General features: G+C 35.7%; 1 protein-coding gene across 2 annotated transcripts in view; it reads left to right on the plus strand.

Annotated features, from left to right (window-relative positions):
* Positions 1–915: 915 nt before the first annotated feature.
* The window catches only part of LOC149790473 (uncharacterized), an 83,200-nt gene continuing 64,833 nt past the window's right edge, over positions 916–19,282 (plus strand). The window contains exons 1-4 of one of the 2 annotated variants that reach the window (XM_089972526.1): positions 916–1,050; positions 5,859–5,907; positions 12,036–12,125; positions 13,876–13,974. In XM_089972526.1, the coding sequence (XP_089828652.1) occupies positions 5,878–5,907; positions 12,036–12,125; positions 13,876–13,974 (219 nt within the window). In that variant the 5' untranslated portion in view covers positions 916–1,050; positions 5,859–5,877. Of the gene's footprint in view, positions 1,051–1,481; positions 1,515–5,858; positions 5,908–12,035; positions 12,126–13,875; positions 13,975–19,282 lie in introns of those variants that run through there. The other variant, XM_089972527.1, reaches the window with a different exon arrangement.

A 19,282-nucleotide genomic window follows, 5' to 3' on the forward strand; every position in this document is an offset into this window, starting at 1 on the left:
TAATTATTGAACCCTACCTAGACGATATTAACTGAGCGCCTCTTAGACAGTATCAGCTAGAGACCTGTTCCAACTGTTGGAAAATTTTAAAGAAAATTCGTCGAGCCGACTCCAAGGAATCCGGAGATCAATATATGATAGTTATAACAAAGTCCATCAGAAGATTGCCTCTTCAGTCCATATCTGGTTTCCACAGTCCACAACTACAATTATTTTGACACTGATCATTGTTCGATATCTTCTATGCAGCGATATATTTTACTCCCAGAAGCAATACTGACAGTCTTTAAATAAAAAGTCGTTCGTCGATGAATCAAGCATTTACACAGGGTACAACATGAACACAAGATGGCACACGCACACCTCATACACTGGACACTGGGAAGATTTTTTGGCAACTAAATATAATATGGGAGATGAAACCGGCATTTGGCATTTATGTCAATGGAAGGGAGTACACTCCCAAGATCTTAATCTTTTCGGACATGGGGAAAGTAACATTGAAGAATTTCAAAATATACCTAAATAATTTTTTAAAAATCTATATTCCTTTGAGTTTTTACGAAATACCCACAACTACAGACGTTAAGTGGATACAACAACATATAAAAGCCTTTAAAATGTTTCGGCTCAATGAAGGGGACACCTCTACGGTTACCAGCTAATATAGTCGGGAGCGGCAGAGGGGCCCACATGTAAAGGAGCAATAACCTAGTCTATAACTTAATCCACAGAGGAAAATAAAAATAACCCAACATTCTGCATTCTCTACACTGGTAAATAACTGATGGTATTGTGTTTTGTCATTGCACTTCATGTACATACAGTTGACACTTCACAATGGCACTTGATTTGGTCAATAGAAGGTGCAAACCGAACAAGAAATCAAGGACGTCCATGTTTGTTTGGATTAGTTACAATATGGAGGCTGTTTTGATTGTCACGTCAGAATATTTGACCAGCTTTATTGGTTCTAAAGCTTTTGATCGAATGTTATGTACATACATGAAACATTGTGATCGATATTAACCGAATGCAAGGGAGGAGAAGGTAAACAATTGTGAGAAAAGTATAAAATCGTACAAGCAAACATGTACGGTACACTAATTGTATTTGTGGAACATGATTTCGATAGTGATGTATTTCATAGAACAAGTCATACAGGTCACGTAGGCGTTCAGTTTTGACGATTTCAGTAATACTAATGAGTGTCATTCTGACAGAATTTGATTCCGCATACCTTTACATGGTGTTTATTCACTTTATCTGGATCCACATACACCCTAGTCCTACATGTAAGACCTGACGCTGATATTTATGTTGTGGGCGTCAAGGTCTTACAGCCTAACTAACGGCGCTGTGTAGCGTGTTTTATGTCGATTAACATCGTTACGAAAGTAAAATTTTCAGGAATATTTCAAAAAATGACAACTAAAATAACGACGCTTTTCTACAAACTAAAGTCATAACGAACATAAAGTGATCGATATTAACCGAATGCAAGGGAGGAGAAGGTAAACAATTGTGAGAAAAGTATAAAATCGTACAAGCAAACATGTACGGTACACTAATTGTATTTGTGGAACATGATTTCGATAGTGATGTATTTCATAGAACAAGTCATACAGGTCACGTAGGCGTTCAGTTTTGACGATTTCAGTAATACTAATGAGTGTCATTCTGACAGAATTTGATTCCGCATACCTTTACATGGTGTTTATTCACTTTATCTGGATCCACATACACCCTAGTCCTACATGTAAGACCTGACGCTGATATTTATGTTGTGGGCGTCAAGGTCTTACAGCCTAACTAACGGCGCTGTGTAGCGTGTTTTATGTCGATTAACATCGTTACGAAAGTAAAATTTTCAGGAATATTTAAAAAAATGACAACTGAAATAACGACGCTTTTCTACAAACTAAAGTCATAACGTTTTAGTCAGACTTTACTAGCTCCGATGTCTTTTCTCTAATAAATTCAAATTCTTAAAAAAGAAATGGACCTATTTTAAAGTTTTTGGTCTACATTTCAGTTGACTGGAAAGGGATGAAAGCCGGGAATGCCGAAATGAGGTTAAGTTGAAATATAATATTCTTTAACGAATCGAATAAAAATATATTATGCCTATTTAAACTGTAAGTAACGGATCATTTCATTCAAGAAACTTATCCCCAACATGTACCTACTTGAACCTACTTCGGCATACCTCGACTACTGTCGCATTGCAACAAATTCAAATGTATGTCAACGGAACATGAAAATGTGTCCATTTGCTAGTATCATATTTTCATTCCGCCAGGATAAAGACATCACAGTAAGTATATTAATTACACATAAATTAGTGGAAGATCATCAATATAGGCTGTGAGATGTTCCTGAAACTTTGATTACTCATTCTGATGTCAATGACATCGGAACAGGCTATACAAAGCTGTTATTTGGATAGTAAGACATAGCACCTAAACAAAATCAACATGTGCTATGTTTTACATGTAGGACTACTACACCCTTGCCACAGTGTTGTAACCTCAACGTTGTTGAGGCACAGGTAGTCCTACAACGTAAGACACATCACCTGATATTTTTGTTCTGGAGGGGGTGATGGGTCTTGCTGTCTAACTAACGGCACTGTATGTTTTGTAATCCTACAATGTAAGACATAGCACATGTTATTTTTGTTTTAGTGTTATGTCTTACTATCCAAATAATGGCCTTGTATAGCCTGTTCCAGTGTTGGTTGAATAGTCAAAGTTTCAGGAATATCTCACACACTTGGCCGCCTATATCAACACTTTTCCACTAATTTATGTGTAATTAATATACTTACTGTGCTGTCTTTATCCTGGTAGAACGAAAATATAACACTAGCAAATTGATGCATTTTCATGTTCTGTTGACATACATTTAAATTTGTTGCAATGTGAGCATAGTCAAGGTATGCAGAAGAATGTGGTGGATATGTTTCTTGAATGAAACAAAATGTTGCTTGCAGTTCCAATAGATATATTATATTTTTATTCATTTCATTGAAGAATAATATTTCAAGTTAACCCGATCTCAGCATTATCGGGTTATCGGTTTCCAGCCAACTGAAATGTAGACCAATGAAACTTGAAAACAGGTCCATTTCTTTTGTGAGAATGTGAATTTATTAGAGAAAAGACATCAGGGTAAGTAAAGTCTGGCAAAAACATTATAACTCTACTTTGTAGAAAAGCGTTGATATTGGTTGCCAGTTGTGTGTGATATTCCTGAAAATTTTACTTTTGTTACACTGTTAGTCAACATCAAAACATGCTACACAGTGTCGTTAGTTGGGCAGTAAGACCCATCACCCCCCAGGAAAAAAAATTTGGGTGATGTGTCTTATGTTGTAGGACTACGTGTTTAGATTTATCCCTCACAAGAGGCCGCATTTTATTTTAATGTATATCAAGAACCATTATTTAATTCATATGGTACGGTAAGTAATCTGATTATTTTTACCTATGTCTGTTTCCTGTTGTCAGGTTTTCATTACTGCAAGAAGTGTTGGCTAAAGTACGTATACCACTAAGGTTAATATTATATCATTAATGTCAACATTTACAGGAAATGGGGTCAACAGTGTTGTGATAGAGATTTGGGTTTGAGTGTTTTTCTTTGATGATTACAGCTGGATGTTAAGATCATTACACAGTTGACATAGGCTTAATATAGATTTTGTGGATTAACACTTAGAGAATTAACCTTGAACAAAACAGGATACCAGAGAAAGACCAAAAAATCATGTGACAGTACCTATATCAATTCCTTTATAAACAAAGCATTTTATCGACTCTACAAAAGTTTCTTCTGCATAATTTAGTTGCAGTACTTAACAATTAGCAAAGTATAAAATAAAATGTTATTTAATTTAAACATGTCATCACATAAATGTAGGATTGATATATTAGAAGAAAAAGTAAAAGTTACTCGACTTGACGACAATGGAGAGAGTTCAAGAGTTTTTGCTGGAAAATTTTATGTTGGCAAGACTCAATTATACAACATTGTAACAGAAAGAGAATATTCTGTGTCAGTGGAAAAATGGAGCAAATGGAAAGAGAATTATTTTAAATGCCAAGCAATCCATATATAAAGGTTTAAGAATAAGAGCTATTAATGCTAACTTGAAATAAGTCAGTTCTTAAGACAAGAAGAACCTTTTAAAAATTAGTGCTACTTTTAAACGAAGGTATTCAATGCTTTGAAGTTATTTTTAACTTTTTACTACATACACATACTTGTCAAAAACATAGTCCCCCCTCTAGAAAGGCCACCCGTCATATATGGCCACTTTCCCAGTGCAGAAGGGGTTGCTGTATAAGTGGACCGCTGTACTTGGTAATTAAATCCATGGCTCTTTTCACATCTTGTAATTGCTTAAAGTACAAGTTATACATGTAATACAGGCCTGTCGTGATTGATAAAATCTGTTTAAGCTATGTGTGTCTTAATTAGGTATAGCTTGTACACACATATCAATGGCAGTTATTCGCTTTATTTCATTCCCAGTCAATATTCCTTAAAACAATGGTTCCCAACCTTTCTGAGAATGAGGACCACTTCTTAATTTAAAAAAAAGATTACATGGACCCCATATTCTATTAATTGCACTTTTAGGCTCCCTTCAGATTTGATTACACATAAATTTACATTGCTTTGTGAATCACTGCCTTAGAAGAAGATATAAACACCCCAAGAAATACATAAAACAAAATGAATTGTTCAGGTATGTTGACATTGCTAGATGAGGCCAGCCAAGAGCTGTATCCAGTGTAAACAGGATTATATGTCATGCATTTTGATGTCAGAATAAAAGCAACATGTACTTGTAGTTTACAAATTTTGAATTACCTTCATTACTACACCTTTCTTCTGCTTTTCGTAATACATTTGATGGCCAGTCTTCAATTTTAAAAATTGCATAGCTGTCAAAAAAATTTGTCTGGAAGTTTTGTGACTACAGTGTTGCAGATTACTCAACAATCAGGAATAAATAGACTTTGATAAAACTACTTTAGTATCAAACTGTTGGACAAGATTTAATATTTTCTTATAATTAATTATTAAATGAATAAATTAAAATATTCTGTCTTCAATAAGTGATAATAATTGAACAATAATTTATAGTCTCAAATGAGAACTCTTTAGTGTGGATTTTTACTGCAGTAATTTAAATGAAATTCATGTAGATGTTATTATTGTGGTGACATAATTATCAAAAAATAGCTTCAAGTAAATAATCAGATAACAGCCTACCTCCATTAGATACTTGAAGGGCCCCCCACCCTCACACCCCCAAACTGGAGACACCTGAGGCAAGTATGACCATTTCTCATAAAGCTAGAGAAAACAACGAAAGTTTGGATCAGAGTTTCAGATGCCACAAATTAGTAAATAGTGAAGTTTTGATTTGACTGAATTCCTTCACAAATCCTTAGCTAACAAATACAGCATCATTAGAAATACTAATATATTATGAATTTTGTTTTGAACTTGCCGCTGCTAAAGTACAAGAGATTGTGTCAATAACCAGGGTAGACATTTTCTTAGATTGGTTGCTCATAACAACCAGAAAAATCTGCTCACTTAGCAAAGACATATGATTGTATAAGATAAACTCAGTATGATAATTCCAATTAAAATGGCCATTAATTAGTTTCTCTATATTCAGCAGTATATTTAATGCAGTTTATATGAAAACAAAAGCCAAAGTTCCTGTTTTCAGTACAGACACCTCATTTTATTAAATTTGCATCTTGGAAAACTTACCTAGTTTCAACCAATAATATTACATGGTAATTTTTTATTTGAATTGGGTTTTTTTTCAGGAAGGAATAAAAGTGCATCATGGCAGGTGAAATGTGGGATCTGGCAAAGGTAAATTTTAAAGATCATATGAAGAACAGAATAAAACTATTAGGATTTTTTTGCTTTGGAAATATAGGATTTTATTTAGAGACATTGTGAAATTTGTATCAAAAGCAAATTCCAGCAAATTTATGTAAATTTGAAAGTTCCATGTAAATGTCTCACATTTATCATGGAAAAGAAATTTACTTTATTTCCATATTGTAAATTTAACTAAGTTCACAGTGTTCAGTAAACAAAGCCTGTATCTATCATATAGAAAGGGTATCTGATGTTTTAATTTTATGATCAGTACATGCTAGTAACTCTATGACTCAAGATGGCCTCCATTGCTTTGCAGGCTTGCAGCAGCTGCTCTGGGTTTTGTGCCTTTTCTCATGTCATATGTATGTGTCTGTTGACTCTGTTCATATGCATTGGTGGTTTCATCGTGCACTGGTTGTTCTGTTCAAGTCTCTTTCTTCATTTGCTGTTGTTTTGGTTGGGGAGAGCTGTTGAACACTTTCGCTGTCATTTTGTATTAAAAATGTCTTTTATGTTGCACATGATGTCATCAGGTTATACTTGGCAGTCAACCATTTATGCTACGATGGACCCTGGTTAATTTTCATTAAGTAACAACTCCATGGCCCTCAATACAATGTTGTGAACTAGATTTGACAACATGAGACTACATTCATCTTTACTTAAATGTAAATGGCAGGTGATAGCCACATAAATGTGATCTAACACCCTCTGGTTACATCATCAAGTTAATCTCACATCTCTCCTGCAGAGGTGGAATTGTTGTCATCACATAATTCACTGACTTATGCATACTACAACTCTCAGTTTCAAACACACATCATTTGAACTGGTCCAAACCTCACTCACAGTTGAACAAATGTCTGTCCATTATTTGTTTGCCTCTACTGCCCTCCTCCTAATTGAAGACTCAATCCAACGGAATCTCATTTTGGATTCCTAGCTTCTTAGAGTATGGAAATTCTGCTGGTGGCAACCTGATTATTCTTGGAAATTTCAATTTTCACATTGACTGTCCTGAAAGTCAATACACATCACAACTTCTAGAATCTATTCTTATTTTCATCCTCAGAGAGTCAGTTTTCCAACCCACCAATACAGATGGCTATATTTTAGACTTTGTTCTTCATACACTTGATGCTATTATTCTACAGTCTTCACTGGTGTTCCATGAACTTGCATCAGAACAACTCTGCATCAAATGCCACCTCAGTGTATCATCCCTAGCCCTCCATCTCTGTTTGCTCCTAATAGAAACCTCTGTGTGATCAGTAGATTGAACCAAACAAGCATGACATCTAAACAAACCTAAAATCTTCATTATGTTTTGTAATTTCATGTTTTTGTAATCTTGTAATTGTATATGTTTCTTGAAACATTGTAAAATGCCTAGTGTTTCTAAAGTTTAGGTGCTGTACCAATTTCATCAGGACTTCCTTTTTAAGTGGTCTCCATCCCATAGAGATAAAACATCAATGAAGGGGGTCATATCAAGATTGTAAAATGAGTGGACAAAATGGCCCAAATGTAAATGTAAGATATAATCTTACGGCATGAGTTCTGCTTGACTTTCTCTATTTAGCCATGATTTTCTTGAAATCGACACAATCAGTTTCAATGCACCCAGTCTATAAATAATTTTTCTCTAATTAATGCATCACCACAAATATTACCACATTACTATTATTATGCCACCAATCAATGGTTTCATTTCATGACCAGTACACGCTGATGTACCAAGAGTATATGGTTTCACCAGTATGTGCTTTCAGGTCATAATCAGTACACTGTCTTGCTGGTATACCACCAGTATATGGCTTCATTTCATGACTGACCAGTGCTTGCTGGTATGTCATCAGTATATGGTTTCAGTTCATGACCAGTGCATGCTGGTATGTCACCAGTATATGGTTTCAGTTCATGACCAGTGCATGCTGGTATGTCATCAGTATATGGTTCAGTTCATGACCAGTGCATGCTGGTATGTCACCAGTATATGGTTTCAGTTCATGACCAGTGCATGCTGGTATGTCACCAGTATATGGTTTCAGTTCATGACCAGTGCATGCTGGTATGTCATCAGTATATGGTTCAGTTCATGACCAGTGCATGCTGGTATGTCATCAGTATATGGTTTCAGTTCATGACCAGTGCATGCTGGTATGTCACCAGTATATGGTTTCAATTCATGACCAGTGCTTGCTGGTATGTCATCAGTATATGGTTTCAGTTCATGACCAGTGCATGCTGGTATGTCACCAGGATATGGTTTCAGTTCATGACCAGTGCATGCTGGTATGTCATCAGTATATGGTTTCAGTTCATGACCAGTGCATGCTGTTATGTCACCAGGATATGGTTTCAGTTCATGACCAGTGCATGCTGGTATGTCATCAGTATATGGTTTCAGTTCATGACCAGTGCATGCTGTTATGTCACCAGTATATATAATACAATGATTCTCTCATGCTCTCAACATACAATTGATCCACTCACTCTACAAAAACATTCACAAATTGAAAACCGAAAATATGATTCATGTAATCTTATGTATGGAAAGTGAGATTCAAATGACCTCATGGACTGCAAATACATTTCAAATAATATTATGCAGTGTAAGAAATTCACATAATCTCACATATGGAATATCATTAAGATTCAAATAGTCTCAAGGAATTCAAATATGTTTCAAATATTATTATGCGCTGTAAATGAGATTCACATAATCTCCTAGATTATGCAATGTAAGCGAGATTTCACATAATCTCCTATAATACAAATAAGATTCAAAATAATCTCATGCAGTTGAAAATGTACTCAATTGAAACATCAGTTGGAACAAGCATATGCCTCTTGACACTTGTACAGTCATATGATTCATGAACTGATGAACCATACAGTTTCACTGAGTCCTTGGGTTGGCCCATACTTTTATTGGCCACTCACACCCGTCATGGATATTCCACATGTACAGACATACATATACACATACATACAGACAGCATACATCACCCTTCTTTTGGCTATGTTTACATTCATGGCTCCATCACATGTACAGACACACGTATACACACAGGGCTGAGCAAATTTTTTTTTAACCACTAGTCCAGGACAAGTGGTTTCAGAAAATACACTAGACCCACTTTTCTCTTCACTAGTCCCACCTTACTCTTCACTAGTCCCACCTTACTTTTCACTGGTCCCAAAATGGTAATCACTTGCCAAGATTTAATGAGATGTATGTACTTAATCCATAGAAAGAAAAAAAAAAAATAATATACAACATTATTATTTTTTAAAAGAATTAAATTTTCAAAAACATTGGTTGTTATACATTTGGCTTCTTTAGGTTCATCGATATATGTTTTAGCTGATGGATTTGAAAATATGTCCATGTATATGCCTGCCACCTGCACCAGTACTAAGTCAGCAGTTGATAGCTGTGTCTGGGTTAAAGTCCTCAAGCTGTGGTCCATTTGCAGAAATGTTCATTAGCATTTGTAAACTCTTTTGGTTTAAGGAATTCCTTAAAGAAGTATTGATTAAGTTCATTGAACTAAATCTTCGTTCATACTCAGAAATAGCTATCGCACACTCAGTATCCATCTTACATTTTATCCCTCCATTTTCAAACAAATTTACCTTTGCCAAATCGCTGTTATTACCTTCCTTGCGAAAATAGTTTAGCAAACTCATTTTATCCACAGAGTAACTATCAATTTGCTTGACAACTACTTCTAAAGTGATCATAATATCAATTTTCTCTTTTAAATATGAACTGAAACAGCTCATTAATTAGCGTACCTGTTTCGCTTCAAACACAATATTGCACGTGGAAGTTAATCATCTGTATAATCAATTATAAATTAAAAAATCGTTACTGTCATTTAATCAGTTCGTAAAGGAAACCAACACTGATGTCGGTAAAGTTTTTTCATTAATTTAATTACACTGACTCGCTGGATTAAAATCATAGTGAGCCGCTCGTTATGATCTAGATTGAGTAAACTCATTGCAACAAAACCGCTTACAACACTGCTAATTGATCATACTGGCTTTCTTTTGTTTGACGTATTTTGATTTGCCGATAATTTGGTCGCTTAGCCCAATATGCAGTCAAGCTGTAACAGGATGTAAATGTAAACACGAAGAGGGGTAGAATCAAGTATTCAGTATACCCAGAGGGCATGATTGGCCAAATAAAGGTTGATATAGTGATTAAAGCATGAAAATAAGGACTAGCCCAACCGTTTTAAAAAGCACTTGTCCCGGACTATTGACTTGGAAAATTTTACTTGTCTGACTTCAAAAATGGCTATGGGATTTGCTCAGCCCTGACACATACGTATAGACAGCATGCAGCACTAAACAGCTACAGTCAGCCCTATACATCTACAGTCAGCCCTAAACAGCTACCATCAGCCCTAAACTGCCCTGAACATCTCTGAACAGCTTCAGTCAGCTCTAAATAGCCCTAAACAGCCCTATACAGCTTCAGTCAGCCCAAAACAGCTACCATCAGCACGAAACAGCCCTGAACAGCTTCAGTCAGCTATAAACAGCCCTGAACAGCTACAATAAAACCAAACTGGTCATGGGTTCTGAAAAAATCTTTGGATATATGCTAATAAATGAAACTCTAATAGCAACTTGTAATTCAAAGTTCACAATGTTTCAAATCCTCATAGTAGTAAATGTATCATTACACGATATGACATTAAAACCTGAATAAGCTTCACATATCAAATAAAATATGAATTTAACACTTACCCCTTTGGATGGAGGACACAATGGAGAACGTTCACTCCTTGACAAGATCCAAGACGACCAGTGTCAGTTAGAAATGGAATCTACCTTAAATCCATAGGAGAGTGAGTAATAGTCAGGGAAAATACCCATGCATATCACGCTATTAGTGTCTCTCGCTGTAATTTTTTTTGGTGAGATACATGCTAGTGTAGTTGCTTACCTGGAAAAACAATTATTCACCCTAGGTAACAGTGTACGCATGTACAACGAAAAATAGTAAAATCGTTCTAAGGCAAAACCATGTTATTTCTTGCCTTATTCTGTGACAACATCGTTATATGTTAAAGGGCTAAGTTAAGAATTGGTGTAATTCTAGTATAGTACATGTATGTAGATGTTTTGGCTAGCGGCAGATTGGGCTTATTTCCAACATATTGCAAGTAAACTAGAACTTTCTGATTTTTCCAGCCCATCACAAATAAAACACAGCACCATGTCATACAGTTTATTCCCAGTGTATGACTAGTATAATTTCATTGTACTGTGAATTAATAACCTTTTGGTTGGAATACGTTTTCAAGGTTTTGTAAACAATTACATTTTCATGGCTACTTAAATTTATAGATTGAAGAAGGAGTTTTGAAACTTACGATTTCTTCAGAAAGATAATTTTTGTTGGATGTTTTAGTTTGTGGTTTGAGGCCACCATGAAATCAAATTAAATTAAAGTCCACTAAAATTTGTACCTCACAAAATGTAGAAATTCATTAAAATTTCTACTCCATAAAATTTGAAATTCACAATTATTTGTACCACACAAAAAAAACAACAACATAAATCCACTGAAAATTGTGAATTTTCAGTACATGTGTTATATTTAACTGGATTTTTGTCATGACGACTAGTGTTAGAGATATGATGACTATATGTCTACAAAACAAGCTGATTTTCATTACACACTTAGCTGAATTTCAAAATATGTTTACTGTTATCTGCATTTCTTTTTTACATAACAAAAGAAATACATTTACTAAGTCTCATTCTGTAAAATCTGCAGTACTATACCATATATTCTTGCTTATATATCTGGTCCAACTGCAAACTGCATGGAACAGGTCTGTTGTCACATAATTCAATGGCAGATCTGGGTCTTCTCAGTTGTTTAGGAGTGATCAGTGGAATAAGCAACACAGACCATGATTTGTTGGCACATTATACGACAGCAGATCATGGTCTATCTTGTTTGCAGTCGGAGTGAACGTAAAATTTAGTGCATATGGTAGAACTTAAAATTGAGTGCATATGGTAATTTTTGTTCTATTCTTTTCATTTTATACCTTACATCTGGTTTATCTTTGTTTCAGACCCCAATTGGCCAAGCCATAGTTAATGGGGATGTTCATTTACTAAAAGGCCTGATAAACAATGGAGAGGATGTCCTAAATAAAGACAGGGTAAGACCATGTATAATTACTGTTTTCATTACAGTATCTTATTGACTATAATATTTTATTCCAATCTTTGGTACTTCATCAAGCCATTCAGATAGAATCAGAAATGTTTTGTGTTTGAATTTTCTTACTGTATAAATTTTTTCTATGACTATTTCCACCGATGAAAGTAAATAACAAGTGTACAAACAATTAGACCAAAGAGTAATTTAAATTAGATAAATATAATTTTACTGGGGGACTTGATGCTCTTTGAAGTAAGAAGAAAACCAGCTAAGGGGTTTCAACAACATGTGCTTGAGAACAATACTGCAGATGCTTTGGCCAAACAAGATCTTAAATGAGGAGTTTTGCAGAATTACAGATTAAGTTGCTGCTGGAAAAATTAAAAGAAAGTAGTGGATATGGATAAGCCATGTACTGAGATGACCAGTATAGAGACTAATTACTGTAGCCATTGTATGGAAACCAGAAGAGAAAAGGAAACACGGAAGATCGAAGTTGACTAGGCAGAAATTTGGGAAGAGGGAGATGTATGAAATAGTTGGAACACACAGGAAAGAGGCAGGAAATTGAACTATTGATAGAAGAAAACTGGATGAAGAAAATTTTAGCCATTTTTGACAGAGGTCAGGAAGAGTCTTAAAGAAAGAAGAATGGAAGCTTTCTTGTCAAAATTTCATATGTATATACATCATTCATAATGTCCCTAATATCAGCCTGATATTAACTGTTTAAAACCAGGACTGATCAATGTTAAAGAACACTGGAAACATTCACTTCATGTCTTTATCATCTAAACAGCCTAGCTCAGTTTATGATGGAAAATAAATGCCTGATGTGTTCATTATATTATAGTGCAGGCATGCATCTGACATCCATTAAGCAGGTGTTCAAATACTTTGTTTAATGTTTAACACTAGCCCCACACTGTGCTAGCACTTTGTGTGAATGGGTGTAATAATGACCCAACACTGTGCGAGCACTTTGTGAATGGCTGTCAATGGCCTGTTTGTGCTTTGATATTTTGAGTAGATTTGGGCACTGATGATTTCTGTTATTGAAATATTGTCTGTAGTTGCAGACTTCAAAGATGAATTATGTTTCATCAACACCATATCATTTTGCATTTCTGTTTATTCAGGACAGAATGAGTGTCATATGTTATTTGAAATAATTACTTGAATGATCATTTTAGGCTAACTTTTCATGATAACAAGTTCACTTTAAAAAAAAATCTTTCTGATCTCTATATGTTTTATATGTAGCTGTCATATCAGTTGGACATATAATTTTATAGGTTCAGTTTGTAACTTTACAGTTGGCTTGAAAGGCTAGCCTTTACATGAGCTGTTATTTGGTAAAATATTTTGAATTTAATTATCGGCACAAATCAAGCATGGTTTGAAGAATTTGGTACATATTGGCTGTTAGCATAGTACATGGATTTATAGGCTAATTAGCCTTCTTCATTTAATTAGGATTGATTGACAACCAGTAAGTCTCAGATTAACCTGTAAATGATGGTGTCAGGTTATCAGGTCAAACAGCCAATCAGATTCCTTTCATTGCAGCTCAGGTAAGGCTCATGCTAGGTAAAAATTGGCTTCTTTTCGAAATATAACAGAAGAGAGAATTGTCTTCCAATTAGAGACATTCATTAGTTTTATTAACTAATCAAGTAATTTTCAGGCATGCACAGTATATAGTATTATAAATGGGCAAACATATTATCAGCCTTATTCTTTTTCAGAAGGGAAACACATATATCCACTTCATTTGTACAATGTACCGGCCCAGTGTGTTCTACAACTTGGTGAACACTGGGATTGACATCCACGCACAGAATAGGGTAAGTTTGATAATAGGTCTTACAATCTGTTGAATACTGGGGCACAGAACAAGGGAAATTTGATAAAAGGACTTGCAGACCCAGTAACCAGTTATTTTATTAGTCAAATGAAAACAATGCATTTAGAAACAAAAGTGGAATCTAGAATGAACAAAAAGAAAATGCTGAATGAATGCAACCAAAGTTAAATGCAAAATAAATGGACATGAAATGATGAGTGCATTTAGAGAGTGGTAATGCAAAACAATGCAGATTGATATTGTTGTTGTTGTTGTTATAGGGTTAACGCCATTTTTCAGCACAAGATAGGCTATACATGGCGGCCAGTATTAATGGTGGAGGAAGAACCGGGAAAACCCCGGAAAGAACCACCGACCCACGAGAAGCTACCGGCAAGCTTTCTCACATATCCACATTTGCCGAGCCCGAGACTCGAACCCACGCAGACAGAGGTGAGATGGCAGTGATCCGTGACCGAGAGCGCTTTAGACCATTCGGCCACTCGGGGCCCCAATGCAGATTGATAGACGATACTAAAAAAATACCAATGAAACAAAGCATAAATGTATTTGATGGATGAATTTGAAAATTGATTATTTTCAACTGCTGCTAAATGTCAGTGGTTGAAAGCATAATCCAAGTTTAGATTCTTGACATTTACAGGCAGTGTTTTCATCAGTGATATTGTGATTGTTGAGTCAGACATAAAAATAACTGATGTTGATATTTATGACATCGTCATTGGTATTTGTATCTGTACAGTCTTTAATGAAATGACAAGTACTCCTCAGCTGTATTTTTGCACTTACTACAGTTGTTGTTTTAAATTTATCTTAAATTCAATGCTTTATTTTATGCATGTCATAATTTATAAAAGCACACTTTTAATAAGACAAATAAAGCATATTGTTTCTCCCCTTAACATCCTCAAGAAGCCTGGCTTTAAGGATGTCACATTACTCTCAGCCTCCATCCTCCCAATTACTAATTTTTTCTTTTCTTCATTGATAAAACATTATACTAGCACTCATCACTGTCAGTGGATCCTGTTCCATGATCTCATGTATGTTGCGTAATATTCCACATGATTTATAGTTCATTTATAGTACATAGGTTGAGTAATATTCCAAGTGATCCATGGTTCCTATACTGGAAGTTTTACTTAAATAATAATAATAATAATAATAATAATAATAATAATGAGGACTTTGTATAGCGCCTAATCTTTAGAAGCTCTAAGTGCTTTACAACATTAGACAACACATGTAAGATAAAAAACATATAATAATATTATTACAAAAACAAACACTATGAAATTAGAAAAACATTATATATAAAAAACATGCTGAGAATATTTCAGGTAGGAAACATTATTAGGTCTTTAAGTTTGTTCTTGCAGTCGAAATAAGTGAGTTTTGAGAGCCCTCTTGAATGTGATCACTGTGTCTTTGTGTCTAAGTTCAGTGGGCAATTCATTCCACATTGTTGGGCCCTGGTATGCAAAAGAACGCTGTCCATATGACTTTGTTTTCATATTGGGAATAATGAGTATACGATTGTCAGAAGAGGAGCATAAGTATCTTCCTGGCGTGTACACATGGGTGAGGTCGGATAGGTATGTTGGAGTAGAGTCCGACAGTGAAATGTAGCACAGAGAACAAATTTTGTGTTTGATTCTGGATCGAATGGATAGTCAGTGTAGGGTACAGAGCAGTGGGGAGGTGTGCTCTGATCGTGGTACTCTAAGTATGATCCGAGCAGCTGTGTTTTGAATTTTTTGAAGTTTCTGGAGTAGATATTGAGTTGAACCAGACAGAATTGAGTTACACTAGTCCAGTCTTGAAAGTACTAATGAACACACAATTGTTTTAGTGGCATTAACTGAAAGATATTTGCGAATTGAGCTGATGCGTCTCAGCTCAAGATATATATGCAGCCTTGCATATGTTCATGACATGTTGGTGCAATGTGAGAGTACTGTCCAGGGTAACACCTAGGTTTTGTACTGATTGTGTGAATTTAATGTTGGTGTTGCTGATATTTATTGTTTGAGGTAAAGGATGTGAATGAGAAAGTCTTTGTGTTGTGATCAGAATGGCCTCAGCTTTATCATCATTCATCTGCAGCTTGTTACAAGTCATCCATGATTTCACATCAGAAATGCACCTCTCTACACCTTGGATGGTAGCATCAACTTCAGTTGGGTGGCTAGATTTGTATATTTGGGTGTCATCAGCATACAATTAGTGAGACACTGGATGATGATTTATGACACTTGAGAGTGACTGAGTGTACAGAATGAAGAGTACAGGTCCAAGAACAGACCCCTGTGGAACAGCACAACATATATCAACTTGGCTGGAGTGTATTCCATTTGCAGATACAATTTGTGTCCTGTTGACCAAGTAGGACTTGAACCACAGTAAGGCTGTATCATGAATGCCAAATACATGCAGGAGACAATGCAGTAATATATCATGGTCAGTTGTGTCAAATGCTGCAGACAAATCAAGGAGGGTGAAGACTGTAATCTTTCCGCTATCCAACGCAGAGAGAATGTCATTAACTACTTTTAGAAGAGTAGTTTCAGTACTGTGGCATGGGCGATATGCAGATTGTACATTGATAAAAAGACTATTTGAATTTAGATGAGATACAAGCTGGGATAGAACAACCTTATCTAGGATTTTTTATATGAATGGGAGATTAGAAACTGGGCGGTAGTTCTTTAAATCGTTATGGTCTAGTGTTGGTTTCTTCAGCAGAGGCTTTACAATGGCAGTTTTGAAAAATGATGGGAATTCCCTGGATGAGAGAGATGTATTAATAACATTAGTTAGTGAAGGCAATACTGGATCTAAGCACACAGGCAGCAGTGATGTTGGAATTGGATCAAGTTCACATGACTTTGCTGCATTCTTCATCAGGATTGTATGTACAAAATCCATAGAGACAGGTTCAAATGCTGCTAATCGTTGCCGCTCAAATTCTGTATCCCATCTGTATGGTGACGACGAGTCAGTTGAAATTGTGGTGTCAAGCTTATCTCTAATGGTTTGTACTTTGTCACGGAAGAAATTTGCAAACATGTCTGGAAGGTTGACTGGAGAGAAGGTAGTTGGAAGTGATGTTGATTTGTTCCTTGACATTAGCTTGTTAGTAATCTCGAAGAGCTCTTTGCAACTGGAACTTTCCAAGATCTTAGTAGTGTAGTATGCTGATTTCACTGCATGGACTATATTTGTTCATTCTTCTTAGCGACTTCATAGATTTTCTTATGAATAGTGAGTCTGGTGGAAAGCCAGAGCCTCTCGGCTTTACGGCGGTCTCTTTTAGCAGTGCGAAGCTGGTCCCTAACACTGCTATACCATGGAGAATACTTTTGAATTGATACTCTGCACTTGGTAGCTGGGGCATGTTTGTCAAGCGATGAATGCAGACAGTTATCGAGTTGTTCTGCGGTAGGTGGTAAGCAAGTTGTTAGGTTAGCTTTGATGTCGTGCATTAGTTTTGTTCTATTTATCATATGGAGTTTTCTCTTAGTAGCAGATAAAGGTTGAGGGTTAGGGATTGATACATCAAGATGGCATATAATGCAGAGGTGATCTGATGCAAGGTCATGGGATACCAGGGAGGACCGTAGAATGTTATCATCAGGTCTATGAAGAATCCAGTCTAAAATGTGACCATGTTTATGGGTGGGTTGGTTAACTGACTGTTTGAGGTTGAACACATTAATGGAATCTATGAGTTTTGATGTATTTGAGTTTCCGGGACAGTCAAAGTGAAAGTTGAAATCTCCAAGAATAATCAGGTTGCCACCTATCGAATTTCCATAGTCCAGGAGATTCGGAAACTGCTCCAAAAAGAGAGAGTCAGCCAGCTTGTTTATTCTACTAGGAGGAGGGCGATATAGGCAGAAAAAATGGGCTGACCTTTGCTCCAGTGTGAGTGTGGTTTGGACTAGTTCAAACGATGTGTGGTCAGAATTGAATGTTGTGGTGTAGTTAAGACGTTTTATCATGGAGTTCTTTGTTATGACAGCAATTCCACCTCCGCAAGAATTACGGGGGAACGACTTGATGGAGTAACCAGTGGGTGTGTTAGATCCGCACACTTGGGCTCATCGCCTGATGTTTTTAGCCATGTTTCTGTCAGGAAAAATATGTCAACATTCTGGTCATTGATAAAATTAACTATTTCTGTGCACTTTTCCGGTGGTCCTACTGACTGGGCATTGAATAATGCAATGCGCATAGGTATTTCTTGGATAGTTGACACAAAGGTTGACGAATTAATAGGGATTTGAATTAGGTTATCTAAATTAACGGTTGAATTTTTTTAAATGGGTGTGCCGAATTAAGGGAGATAACTGGGATTCTTCTTCCTATTCTACGCTGGCCAGCTCTGAAACAACATTTCTTTTTTTGCTTCTGTTTACATTTAGGTAATGATGTATGTAGTCCCAGTTCTTTAGTCTAGAGCACAATGTAGTGTGGAAAGCCAAGGAGTGATCATTTAAAGCAATAATGAGGGTCCATCATAGCATAAATGGGTTGACTGGCGAGTATCACGTGATGGCGGTTTGTTCAAAAACAGTGGAGCAAGACAGCTGAGAAAAAGTCTAATTGTTCTCGTTTCCAAAGCAAGGAGATTAAGAAACACATACAAATTTAACAGCCAATACAAAATGAACACAGTAACGAAGATGATAACAGGCAACAAGCACAAATATCATAAAAATGGAACAGCTGCTTCAAGCCAGTTAATCAATAGCGGCCACCTTGACTATATATATATATATATATATATATATATATATATATATATATATATATATATATAGATAGATATATATATATTACATATTGTGTGAAATAAAGACAGTTATTGGTGACAATTTTGTTTTCATTCCTGTTCACCATTATGCCTTGTGATGCTTGACTGTGCTTGCCTACATAAATTATGCTTGAAGCAAGAAAAATGACATTTTGTGAGCTATAGCAATGAATTGAAACCAGTACCTTTCAACCATGGAAATTAAATTGTTTGGCAAAAAATTGGACTCGCATCCTTTCACTTCTCTCTTAAGTTATGCTTCTGGTACAACATAGTCAGCAACGTTAAAACCCTGCTATGCTGCACTGCTCAATCAATTTTGCTTTATGGTAGGATGGGGTAAAATAGTTTTAAATTACCAAAAAGTCAAACATGTAACAGTATATAAAATAGTTTACCAAAAAGTCAAACATGTAACAGTATGTAAAATAGTTTACCAAAAAGTCAAACATGTAACAGTATACAACAG

This window comes from Sinohyriopsis cumingii, chromosome 10, assembly GCF_028554795.1.
Source record: "Sinohyriopsis cumingii isolate HCF-2022 chromosome 10, ASM2855479v2, whole genome shotgun sequence".
In the NCBI taxonomy this organism is placed as follows: domain Eukaryota; kingdom Metazoa; phylum Mollusca; class Bivalvia; order Unionida; family Unionidae; genus Sinohyriopsis; species Sinohyriopsis cumingii.